This window comes from Oculina patagonica, chromosome 9 (genome assembly GCF_052425735.1).
Source record: "Oculina patagonica isolate OP01 chromosome 9, crgOcupat, whole genome shotgun sequence".
Taxonomy (NCBI): domain Eukaryota; kingdom Metazoa; phylum Cnidaria; class Anthozoa; order Scleractinia; family Oculinidae; genus Oculina; species Oculina patagonica.
The window spans coordinates 11,084,674-11,097,449 of NC_135766.1; the positions used below are offsets into that span (position 1 = coordinate 11,084,674).

The following is a 12,776-nucleotide window of genomic DNA, read 5'->3' on the forward strand; positions in this document are numbered from 1 at the left end:
GTGGCATTATAAACATGCCTGGTCTGGACAGAGACGGAAACTGACCTTTCATATTAAAGGGGAACTCCGGGGTAAAAATGAAGTTATTTGGTATATTTGGCCTATATTTCCTAATTCTTTTTTTGAAAACCGTTTCTTCAGATCGTTCATTTTAACCTATATATTTTACCTGAAAGGCGAGTGAAAAATGCGATTAGAGTTCCGCCATCTTGGAAGAATATGAGCCGCGTTATGTTGGCCAGCAGTACGATGTGACGTATGAACGTCAAAAGCTTTTTCGCGGGATCTTCAAACCCTACTATAGTTTCGCTCGGTTCGCTCTTATTTTCCGCTACGTGTCTTCATATATTTTTATTTGGCTAGCTTTCTTAAGTGTTTCTTCGAAAATGGTGAACTGCTGTGTCCCTGGATGTACCAATTATTCAGCAAAGACAACAGACGTAAGCTACCACAAGATTCCATCGGACAAACTGCGAAGGAAAGCATGGCTAGAGAGGATACGACGTTCGAATATGCCGCCAGTAAAATACAGCTATGTTTGCAGCGACCACTTCTTGCCAAGCTGTTTTGAGTTGGATCTTCGATCGCAGATGACGGGCCAGAAGAGTAAACGCCATCTGAAGGAGGGCGCTATACCGTCCGAATTTAAGTACTCTCCAGAGGCCAAAAAACCTCGATTGTCAAGCGAAAATCGCCTCGAACGACGGAGGCAACAAGAAGTTAGTGATTTCTTTTTGTGTACTGTTCATACGTTCATCCTCGCTACAGAAAGATACCTTTTCACGAGTGATTTGTTTCTTCATACGTTCATGTCGTTCATATTCACGAAATTTATTTGTTGACTGTTTTTGTGACAAATCGTTCTGACGGATCAGTGTGACAACGAGCAGTTACTCATTTTAACCCTCGTATGTTTCCTAAATAAACTTCAACCTTGCCCCTTTGCTTTAGTCTTGTGGTTTCAATTTACATCTTATTTCATGTGATTTGGCAATCATTCAATCATCTACTAAAAACGCCATATGCCTTTTTGCTTTCTGTTTAAGGTACTTACTACCTTCCAATGAACTTGAGAGGAATTATTTACTCCTCGGTTTTGTAACTAATGCCACTTTTGGGTTAGTCACGAAAGGTCACGAAACGAAGAAAATGGGATGAGCTCAATAATTCTGCTTGGTTCCCATTCAAAACTACATTTTCATTTGTTTATTAGGCTGCTGCAGAACTATTACTGGCTGCCAGTAACGATGAAAACACATCCCCAGTTGAAGAAATTAGTATCGAGGAACCCATCCTTGTTGACAACATTTCACAACCCTGTTGTGCATGCCCATGGATGTATGATGTTGGAACCCAGTGCTGTTTCGATCCCATAACCCTCAAAAATGTGGCAACGCAAACAGATAAGAATGAAGCAATTGCACGTCCTAATGTACATGTGACAGTGATGTCAAACAATGACCAACCTCTTCCAGTACTCTTCCATGCAAATGCAGAAGAATGGAAAATTAAAAATGATCATTCCTATGCCATGCAAGTCCCCCCTCCTTTGATTTTCCCTTCATATGAGGATGACAGCTTTAATGCAGCATCCCCACCCCCAATGCATGAAGTAGAAGTTAGTAATACTGAGAATGATGGCTGTGATAATGAGAGCGATGATGGTGATGATGATGATGATGATGATTGTGGTAAGGACGATGAGGACCAGGATCCCAATTGGCAATTACCTTATGATGAAAAACTCACAAAAGAAGATGACAACATTCTATCTGAAGAGGAATTTGAGGGGGACTCCAGCACTCAAGACAGTGAAAAAAAATTTATTGTCTTCGATTCATGCCTCTCTACATTGCTGAAAAGGTGCCCTGAGTGTGGAGATATAATAGCCCAACATGAGAGGAAGACAACTGGTAGCATGCTATCAGTTAAGTTGACCTGCCACAGTGGCCATACCATCAATTGGGATTCCCAACCAGTGGTAAAAAGAAAACCACTAGGAAACCTCCTGTTGGCAGCCTCGATTCTATTTACAGGTAACACCTTTGCTGCCATCAGTCGCTTTGCCTCATGTTTCAACCTCCAATTTTTTAGTGAAAGTGTCTTCTATGACACACAGCAAAAGTATTTGTTCCCTGTCATCAATGAAGCATGGGAGGCTGAAAGCAGAAGGCAAATTGAAATGCTTTGTGCCAAGGAGGTTGTTAACCTTGATGGCGATGGGCGTTGTGACAGTCCAGGTCACTCCGCTAAATATGGAACATACACATTAATGGAAGAAGACACTGGTAATGTGGTGGCGTTTAATGTGGTCCAAGTTTCGGAGGTTACATCATCGAATGCTATGGAGAAAGAGGGTTTCTCCAGATGCATAGAGTTGCTTGAAAGCAAGGATGTTACCATCAGCAGGATTGCAACAGACCGCCATGTGACCATCACCAGTTGTATGGCCAGGAACCACCCACATATCAACCACCAGTATGATGTCTGGCATCTGTCAAAGTGGGTGGTTAAGAAGCTCACCAACAAGGCCAAACAAAAGGGTTGTGAGGAGCTGTCTCCTTGGATACAGTCCATTTCCAATCACCTGTGGTGGTCTGCTGCAACCTGCGATGGTAATGTTAATATTTTGCGTGAAAAATGGAGGTCGGTCTTGGATCACATTACCAACAAGCACAAGTGATCAGGAAACACCCATTTCCACCAGTGCTGCCACAGGCGCATTTCATCCTCTGAAGCTAAGAATATTTGTTGGCTTAAGCCTGGTACCCAAGCTCACTTAGCTTTAGAGGAGGTGGTACTGAACACTAAACTTCTTAAGGATCTGGCAAAGCTAACTGACTTCTGTCACACTGGTAAACTTGAAGTGTATCACTCCATGATGCTCAAGTACTGCTCCAAACGTGAGCATTTTTCGTATCAGGGCATGGTGGCTAGGACCCAACTGGCTGCACTTGATAACAATGCAAACACTGGCCGCATTCAAGCTCAAGTGCAGTCGGGAGAACGGGCAGGTGAGGCACGCTACAAGTTATGCTTTCCGAAAGCAAACAAGCGTTGGGTTGTGAAGCCCATAACTGAGAAGAAATCCTACCACTACTTGTCAGATCTTCTATCTCAAGTTATAAAGCGTTGTGAGGAAGGGAATGCAGCTGCCCAGCCTGTACCTGTCCATTTACCAAGGAACATTGCCTCAAAGCCAGCACCACTAAAGGCAGACCTAATTCAACAACATCGCTCAAGATTCAATACATGAAAATAGTATTGCCTTTGGTGTTAGCAGTTTACATTTTTCTTTTATTATTTGGTGACTCTTGGTATTGACCACTTGACCACTGGCACTGGTTTAGAAGTTACTGTTTAGAACGAATTCTGGCAATCCACTGGTCAGCACCAAAAATCACTTTATTGTATTATAAGTCTTGCCCATAGTGGTGCGAAAGCTTGCATATAAAGCAAAACCTATTCTTCGAACCAATTTTACAAATTGGAAAACAAAAATAAAATTTTGTGTATTAAAGCCAAATCCACATCAATACTGTATGATAACAGAAAAACAAATTGCTCCATGCATGTACAGGGAAAATATATATTGTATATATGACTGAATTTGTATATTTTAATTTACAGTGCACGAGCGACAACAACATTAGGTGAAATGGTTAAAGGCTGTAAGCTTATATAATCTACTTTGCAAAACTGCTTGCCTTTTGATACCTTGTATGACAAGAACATGTTATGTTATGTCCAGCTTAGCAGATTTTGCATAATTGTTGTTAACACGTCATTCATTTTTTTATGATCACAAAATAAAATGACAGTGTTTTTACATACCAACAATATATGTAATGTACTTTCACAAGCTGATAACTTTTTAAGTTGTTGGCTGGCAAGAAATTAAGACTATCTGTATCATATGCATTTATTTTTAGTTGGAAGAAAAGTAGTGTCACAAAGACAGGCATTTTTTGCAGGTTGAACCCTTTCATTTGAGTTGAAGTAAAAAAACAAGGAATAAAAAGGCTGCAACCTGCAAAAAATACCCGCCTGTGTCACAACCAAAGTGCAATAATTTAATTCACATAGAACAGTAAGCCCCACATGAACATTGAGATTATTTTGAGTACAACTAAAAACAAGAAGAGTAAACTGCTGTTCTAAATAAGTTGTTATACCATAAATTTCTTGTTTCAGAATTGAAATTAAACCATTAATTGCTAAACATACAATTTACTGGGTCTGTCAATAAAAAGAATACTTTCAACATACTGAGTGCAACAAAGTCGTCCAAAATTCATAGTATAGCAACCTCAGGTTCCTTAGGCTTTATCACAAGATTGCCTTCGAAAACAAACACTACAGGACGTAGGACTATTAAAATTTATATGCAAGTTAATTTAATATATCAACTGTCTCTCGATCAAGATCACAATTTCAACAGTTGGCACAAATAAAATTAAATGCGTATTGAACTTTACAGAGCCAAGACAAAGTCACTCATCTGCATAACGAAACCCTTCAAATACAAAGTCATCCTCTGGTCCCGGTGGAGGGAAAAAATTTCGGATGCACATAACTGCACAGGCCGGAAGCACAACTCGAATTTCTTTCCCCAAAATCCCCCAACACCATCGAGCAAGCTGCCTATATGCTACATGCCGATAAAGCTTGTCTTCTCGCCCTTCGTAGGCAGCTTTATACTGCTGTTTGTATTGGTACCAGGCAACTTGAAGCACCCATCTATTTAAGCAAACTGCACGGAACCCAGGGTGTTGAGTAATACATTGGGGTTGCCCTGCACATTCACCGCTAGTCACAGCTTCGGTGTTTTTGTTTTGAACTGCCTCAATTTCTCGGCAGCAAACGCAAGCCTCCGCTCTTCCCATGACCTGACAATTGCCACAGGTACACCTATTTAGTGGTGGGGTAAATGAAACTGCCTTAAGATCGTTAAAGTTTAGTAGAAATAAGCTTGTACATGTACAATACTTGGTGCGAACGAAAAGTAAACAAACATGCGAGGCGAACGAGTAGCTTGGGTGTCGCATTTCATAACTCACATTCCCGACACATTGCATTCAATTTCGACTCAAGTTTTTATAGTTGTTAAAAGGACTACAAGACAAGCAAACATACAAAAAGGAACAGCAATCATCCTGTCCGATTTATTTTATTACATTCACAGATATCAGCAACAATCTTACTTCGCAGCTTATGGCAAAGCACGAACACCGATGCACAGATAAACAAACATTTCACAAACATGTTTTTTCCTCGATTGTAATGGTAACTTAATTTTTCAAGAGAAAATCGACTGCCAACGAAAAATGTTGCGCCGGATGAAATCATACAAGAAGTCGCTACCTACCAGTCATCTGAATTTTCCAAACGAGGGTTTCTCTCTTCTTCGAGATCACTCTCCATTTCTTCTTCGCCGGAAGAGCTTTGACCTTCATTCGTGGTAAAACGCGGTTCGAATTGGTAGGGCTGAATTCCAACGCATTCCGCTAGGGTTTCTTCGAAATTATGAGAGGCCGAGCCCGTGTCGGAAGACGAAGAAGACATGATTTAAGCAAAGGCGGCCGCGAAGGCGTGCTGTTTTAAAGTACACAGCTAGAAGGACGCTCGAAGCTTTGACGATCTGACGTCATTCTTCATCCGCTGACCGATTTATGAACATTCGATAAACTTCAAAGATGGCGGATTTCTAAACGAATTTCAAGCTCACTTCAACGTAAAATTTCTGAGGTATCTTGTACGATTTCACCTTAAAACTAACACAATTCATGAGGAAAATAGGAGGCCTTTTTCTTGAAAAAAGTCGATTTTGGCACCAAAGTTCCCCTTTAAAGTAAACTTGAGGTTTTTATAAGCATCTTAACCCTACTCAGACCGGGCTTTTTTGGACCTTCTCAGACAGAATATTTAAGCAATCACGATAAAACTTATAGGATGTATTGTATGTCCGAAACTCTTTCTTTTGGTGTACGTCACGTGGGATGGTGACGTCACATCACGTGACAATTACATCATGATGTCAAACAGCCGCCATCTTGGATCCGCCATCTTGGATTTTAATTTTTTGCCACAAAACCACCCAAGATCACTGCAAAGTACTCAAAATAAATAAAAATGTGCTTTAAACCCGTAAAAATGTAAAAAATAATTTCATTTAAGTTGATTTTTATTAACAGAAACACGCAACATTACAAATTTAGGAAAACATGCCTGTCAAAATGCCGTTGCCATGGTGATGTCAAGTTCCTGACACATCATCCAACCCTACCTAATTATTGCCAGATAAATTTTAGGAAAACTCAGAAAGTTTGGCAGCGTTTGGTTAAATCTTAAAAAAGTTATAAAAGTTCAAAGTCGACGCGGGCCTCAAAAGCCCCCCCCCCCCCCACCGGTCTGAAAAGGGTTAAGAAGAATTCTCTTTTTACATATATTTTGTGAAATATCAAAGAAGCGTTTTCGTGCTATTAACGGTTTCTGTATACCTTTTAGGAAGTGTTATGGAAAAATAAAGTATCCAAATGAATTTCTTTGATTAATTTCCAAGTTGCTGTAGAAACATGGATTGTTACTTTTAACCGGGTTGGCCCCTGTCGTAGACCATAGGCAAGGTATATATGAAGGCATTTTGAAAGGTGTCCGTCTCCTTGCATTGATCTCTCCAGACTCTTTCGTCATCTTTATTTAAATACTGTACATATTTATCGTTCAATGTATGGACGACTTAAACTCGAAAGTGTTGTAAGCTTAATAAAGTGTGTTTAAAAGTTGCTGTCGCTCGTTTGTTTTGCTTTCTAGGTTTAATTAGCAAGCAAAACCGTGTCATTGCGAACTGGCCTCATTAATCTAGTTTGACCGTATAATAATATTTTATTAAAAGAGCCCCGTCGTTGGGAGAATCTTGAGCGAAGTAGTAGGCACAGACCTCTGCTCTCGCTCAATCTCGGTCCAGATTCTTCCATAACTCCTGCTCGCTTAATAAGAACTAATTATTAAACGCATTATGTCGATTGAAGGGGGCTCTAACACTTTGTTAAGAATTGAAAGTCGTATATCTTTTGTCGACTTGACGCACGGAGATAAATCAAAAAGGGAAACTTTTACCCATAGAAAAAAAGCTTTTGTCTCAAAAGGTCAATAATACGGTACATGTGACTTCTTTTAGTGTAAAAATGACAAGTAATTTTGGACTTCATAGAGATTTCAATTTGATTGGTAAAATCTATTTAGGGTTGTACCAGTTATTCTTTGTTCGTCAACATTACTGGTGTAACGATGATGAAATACCAATACAAATCTTACGGACAAATGCCAGGTGCATTTTAAGTTTCAAACTGGCCGGTTTTGGTATTTCTGGAGTAAAAATAATGGTTAATCTACGTGGTGGTGGCATCTCATCACAAGGGCCAAAAAATCCCCATTTTGTGTTCCCCGTGTAAGGAACTCATTTGATTCTTTTAAGGCGGGAGCCCATAAGCATTAAGCTGAATCTACGTGGTTGCGTTTTCATAAAAGAACCTCGAAGTACATTTTAAGTTTCAAACTGGCCGTTTTTGGTGTTTCGGGATGAAAATAATATTTCGCATTTCAGTTTTGTGAAATTAAAGCTTCAAGGCACTTCCAGCATCGTTCGGCTAACTTTTAACATCAAGCTGATTTATCGCACTTGTTAAAAACACTATGATTTCCATTCTTTATTAAAAAAAACTTTTTAAAAGGACAATCGTGAGAAATTTACAATCCGGAGCAACATGCATTAGCTTTTACATTCATTTACAGCTAATTCGAGAAATGTTGTGGGAAAAAAAGCACAAAAGTGCACGCGACAAGACCGAAAGGTTGTCTGGGTATTCACTTGAATTTTGCATATTGGCCTAAAGTTTGTATTTTTGCACGTGACGATTTTGTTTTTCCTCGCAGGAGGCCTTTTTCTGAAGCTTTAATTTTATTGTCGCATATGTCTGAGTTTTGAAATTTTTTTTTAAACTCAGCGTGGCTAAAAGTACCCTGTTTCGACGTGTCTGAAGAGAAAGAAAACATGCAAATTCGCACGTGCAGTAGCTCTCAACTTCTACCCATTCTACCTTTCGGTCTTGTCGCGTGCGCTTTTGTGCTTTCTTCCGACAACCTTTCTCGTTTACAGTTTCGTCAAGTGATCGTGAACCTGTTAAAAAGAATTTAAGATTTAAGTTATGGCTGCATCGATCACCAAAGGCAGACCAAGTATGTTATTCGCGGTTTGAAAAGTTATCTTTGGAACTAAGTTTTCACCTTTGCATTGAAATAAACCTCTCTTTATTTCTGTGGTTTTATTAACGTATAGGAAGGTAGTCTCTCATCGCACTTCACTGGAATACTTTAAACGGCTAACCCATCGTTTCCAACTAAAGTTACTAGATTTCCAGTGTTATTTCTGTGAAAGTCACAACTACTATATTACATTTTTCAAAAGCTTAAGGTTTCTTGTTTTAAAGAAGTTTCCTTTTTGTTTGCGTGTTTGCTTTCAATTCAGAATAAAGCATCTCGACTAAATATTTGCTTGGTAGGCTTTTAACTTGAAGCAAACGTGACCAGACAAAATGAGCTTGTATATGTCTTCTGTAAAGTCTTTAGTAAGCTCTTGCCTCACATTTTTCACCTTTGAGCAATAGCTCCTAATTTACTAATCTTTCCAATGAACAAAACATGTCTTTTCTGTGGTTAACGGTATAAGGGAGTCTCCCACTGTAATTCGTTAGGCTTTTCCGATTTAGCAGAAGATCTGCGGAAGAACAACTTGCCAATTTTAAGAACAATAAAATTCCCTTGAGTTTAAATCATTTAATTATTTCGATTGATGCTAACAAAAAAGATACTCTCGTTGCGCATAAATTTAAAATGATTCATTTAAAGTGGTGTTGTTTGTAACGTAAAAAAGCGAGTGCTTCTCTTCATTCTGTCAAAGAGTTGCCAATCACGACAAAGTTAGAAATGCTCGAGCCTCGGCATTCTTTGTTGCAAAAAAAGGAATTTTTGAAATGATTACTTGACATAGTCGGGCAAAATGAATGACATTTTCACGTTTAATGTCGATCGGTTTTTGCAATACAAGTTTTTTTCAATAAATTGCCATTAGCATGTGGAACGACATTGATGAAGTAGAACCGGAATGCATGTCGGCTGTTCAAATTAACATAAGATAAGATAAGATAAGATAAGATAAGATAAGATAAGATAAGATAAGATAAGATAAGATAAGATAAGATAAGATAAGATAAGATAAGATAAGATAAGATAAGATAAGATAAGATAAGATAAGATAAGATAAGATAAGATGAAAACTTAATAAACGTGTCAAACTCGCTAGCATACAATGTATGCTAATTGGGGACATCAACCTACAATTATATAACAACAAGTATAAAATGTGGAGTTAAAACGATACGTAAAATCGTTAAAATCGTATAATCCATCGAACAACAAAACCAGTTATCAACTGTTACATAGAAAAAAGTCTTCGGACTGATATGCATATCAGATTTGAGAAATCACTGAACTGATTTTATGCGCAATTAAAAATGTCAATAGTTTCAGACGATCTAATAAAAGGCTTAACCTTTTAAAAAAAGTTCTCTCTTCTTGTTTACGTGTTTGTGTTCCATTTAGAACAAAGAATCTCGAATTAATATTTACTTTAAAGGCTTTTAGCTTGGAACAAAAATTAATCAGCGAAAATGAAATTGTTTTTGTTTTCTGTAGAATCTACTGTTAGCTCTTGCCTCATGTCGCTAACTTAAATACCGCTTTCCCTGTCAGAGACTTTCTAATTAGAATAGTGATACAAGTCAATAAATCAACAACGATACTCAACTGAAAAGGGGCACTTCGCAAGTTCTCAGCCCTCCTATCCCCGACTTAAAGAATTTTTTCCCCTAGTTTCCTTTCGTAGATTATTCACAACAGATTAGCTGTTTCGATTAGCTGTGGATTGCCAAACCTTTCACGAGAATAGCAGCTGTGAAATCAAGTCGTATCATAAACTTTTAATAAGCTTTTAAAGAGACACTTGTGGGAAATTTACAATCCGGAACAACCTGTATTAGCATTCACATTCATTTATTTCTGGCGTTTGTTTGCAGTTTCCTCCAGTGATCGTGAACCTTTTAACACTAAAAGCTTTTAGACATAAATATGATCATCGATGATCGGATCATCCGACATTATGTTTTCTTAAGAGTTCACATTAACATTCACTCCCGGCTCTTGTTTCCACAGTTTTTCATGGTATCATAAATTTTTCACCAAGATTTTTATAAAGGACAACTGTGCCATGAAATTTACCTCGCGTTCGGTGCTTGCTTACAGTTTTTTCGTTCATGCTTTAAAACCCATTAATCACCCCCCCCCCCCCCCCACCCCTTTAGCACCGTCTGCTTACGGAAGCTGTAACTACAGAAAACGGCAACTCAAACTTACTCAATCTTTACTCAAATTCAACTCAAACTCACCTAAGCTCGTACTTTCGTTTAATTCAGTAATAGCCAACCTTGGTAAACGAAACTTGAGACTTTTAAGGTGTGAATAGCATTCGTCATTCCTGAGTGACTTTGTGTTTTTGAGACGACACCGTCCTTTCATAATTACTAAAACTAACCCAGCAGCGCTTCAATCTAAGAGGCTCTTGTATTCGTTACACTTTTTTGCTATGAAGAACGTCCACGCTTTCCCCGAGAAGAACTACAGATGCCCCGAGACTGCGTTCGGTTGATAGCCGCAATGGCGTCCCTTTGAAGTCTAGCCAGTATATACTTATAAATTGCATTATCAAGGACTCGTGATTTTCCGCTTTCGTAAATTCAAAAGGGAAAGGAAGTCTCTTGAACTATTAAAAGTTTTCTGAGCTCTCTAGAAGTGTTTTCAAGGAGAAACGTTGTGTATGTTGTTTGTGTAAGGAGGCCTTTGCAAAAGGCGGAAGGTTTTGGATAAGCACGTTTGTTGGTAAGGATTCCAAGGATGTTGATTGCTCAAAATAACTTTTTTCCTTAGTTTTGGCTGTTCTCATTCTAGTGGGAGTAGCCATTATATATTCTTGCTGAACTGCAGTTGTTGTGCGACCCTTGCAGCAGAACTATGCATGGGGGCATTTGCCACCAAGAAGAGCCTGGCAAGGACATTTTCCTTTGTTCTATTTTGTAGGGGATTTCACAGATTCTACTAAAAAATAGGAAACTCCTTAAAGTGGAAACTCCTTTTTATTCTTAAACATAGCAAACTCCTTAAAGAGGAAATTCTCATCGAGTGCATACGTTTATGTTTTATGAACGGCCGACGCCGTTAGCTACATATGGCCTACAAAACGTTGTAGCGCCAAAGCTTAGACTTTGTAAAGAAGACTCGTGTCATAGTCTGTAATATTCGAACTTTGGCCGGCCACCGTACCTCACCGATTTCGCTGAAATTTCGCTGAAGTTAGGGTCCTAACTACCAAACAGATATTAAAAAGTTTCAATTCTTTTTATTTTTGGAAAATATCGAGAAGGCCGATTTTAAGCGTCCGTGACGGCCCGCCAACATGGCAGATCGAAGGTGTTCTTGTTACTTCGACACAGTTTCTCGATCATATACTTGGTACAGTTATAAAGGACTATCTTTCTTCCTTCAATTTATCAAAATAGAATCGGCAAATGTTGAGTTTGAATGATCAAAGGCCAAGAAGTTCGAAGGTATGTTAACGATGTTTTGAACAGCCTCAAATTTACTACCAAATGAAAGGCTTATAACTCCACTGTTATCTTGATTTAGAACTAGCCATTTACCATGAACAAAGCTTGTTCATTGGTGAATTGATTCACTTAATAAAAGAATTGGGGAATAATAAGAATAAAAAATTATAGAATCTCTAGTAAATTGGCCATTTCAGCGTTATTTCAGCGGATCAGCTAATTTAACAGCACATAATCGGGAGAAACATGAAAGGGTTACGGTCGTTTAAAATAAGCAGTTTTTATGTATTTTTTGCTTATCTTATACAAATACATGATCTTTGCCAAAAATGTGGCGATTTTTGAGCGTACAATCGTTTTTCCAAATTTTTATATCGGCAACTTTGTTGTCGAGATTATACGCTGTTGTTATTCAATATTCGTTTCACAAGAATTTCTGTTGCTCGCATTTTCCAAATCACTGTTTAAGAAATTGCCCACTCCGTAACAGAGTCGTTCTTAATTTTTCTTTAAAAATTACTAGGAATGCAAGAATGTCATAGAACGGTCTTATACTAGTGAAAACACCTGTGAGACATAACTTCAACTGTTCGTGTTATCTGGCTGTTTTCACGAATATGCAAATTAAGGAATTCTTAAAGTGCCTATCTTTAACTATTTCACGCTTAAATATTCCTCTAAATCTTTTCGCCTACCTTTTAGCCAAACGAAGTATTGTGTCTACAGGGAGAATGCGCGTTATCAGCAATGAAAGACGGAAAGATACAGAAGCTCGAGTAAAATTTAAACTATTGTGAAATGAACATCGTTTAAGCTTGGCGCCTATTTATGAATGATCAGAGTTGAAAAAGTCCATTTCTAAGCACAAGAGACACGGATATTTCTTTCAGAAGCATTTATGCATAGAAATACCGGTTTATTGTTGACTGACGCGGTTAAAAAATACTCGGCTTCCAGCGGTAAATCTGCATTTATAATAGCTGGGAGTTTGGGGTTGAATTTATTTCATCACGGTAGTATACTGATATCAAGGTTGAATTTATTTCATCACGGTGGTAA

At 38.4% G+C, this 12,776-nt stretch overlaps 1 protein-coding gene and 1 pseudogene across 1 annotated transcript; one reads left to right on the forward strand and one right to left on the reverse strand.

The window, feature by feature from the left end:
• Positions 1–927: 927 nt before the first annotated feature.
• LOC144665918 (uncharacterized) lies at positions 928–3,750 on the forward strand (annotated as a pseudogene).
• A 702-nt stretch (positions 3,751–4,452) lies between these two features.
• LOC144665919 (P2X purinoceptor 7-like) lies at positions 4,453–5,623 on the reverse strand. Its single transcript, XM_078527201.1, has 2 exons — positions 5,369–5,623; positions 4,453–4,911 (listed from the first exon to the last, which is right to left on the reverse strand). Exons 1-2 carry the CDS (start codon positions 5,563–5,565, stop codon positions 4,494–4,496), a joined length of 615 nt encoding a protein of 204 aa, XP_078383327.1. The 5' UTR covers positions 5,566–5,623; the 3' UTR covers positions 4,453–4,493.
• Between the last annotated feature and the right edge of the window lie 7,153 nt (positions 5,624–12,776).

Coding starts and splice junctions, on each gene's coding strand:
- LOC144665919 (XM_078527201.1), bottom strand. CDS start 5,565: ATGTCTTCTTCGTCTTCCGACACGGGCTCGGCCTCTCATAATTTCGAA. Junction 4,912..5,368: donor TTGGAAAATTCAGATGACTG/GTAGGTAGCGAC, acceptor ACCACTAAATAG/GTGTACCTGTGGCAATTGTC.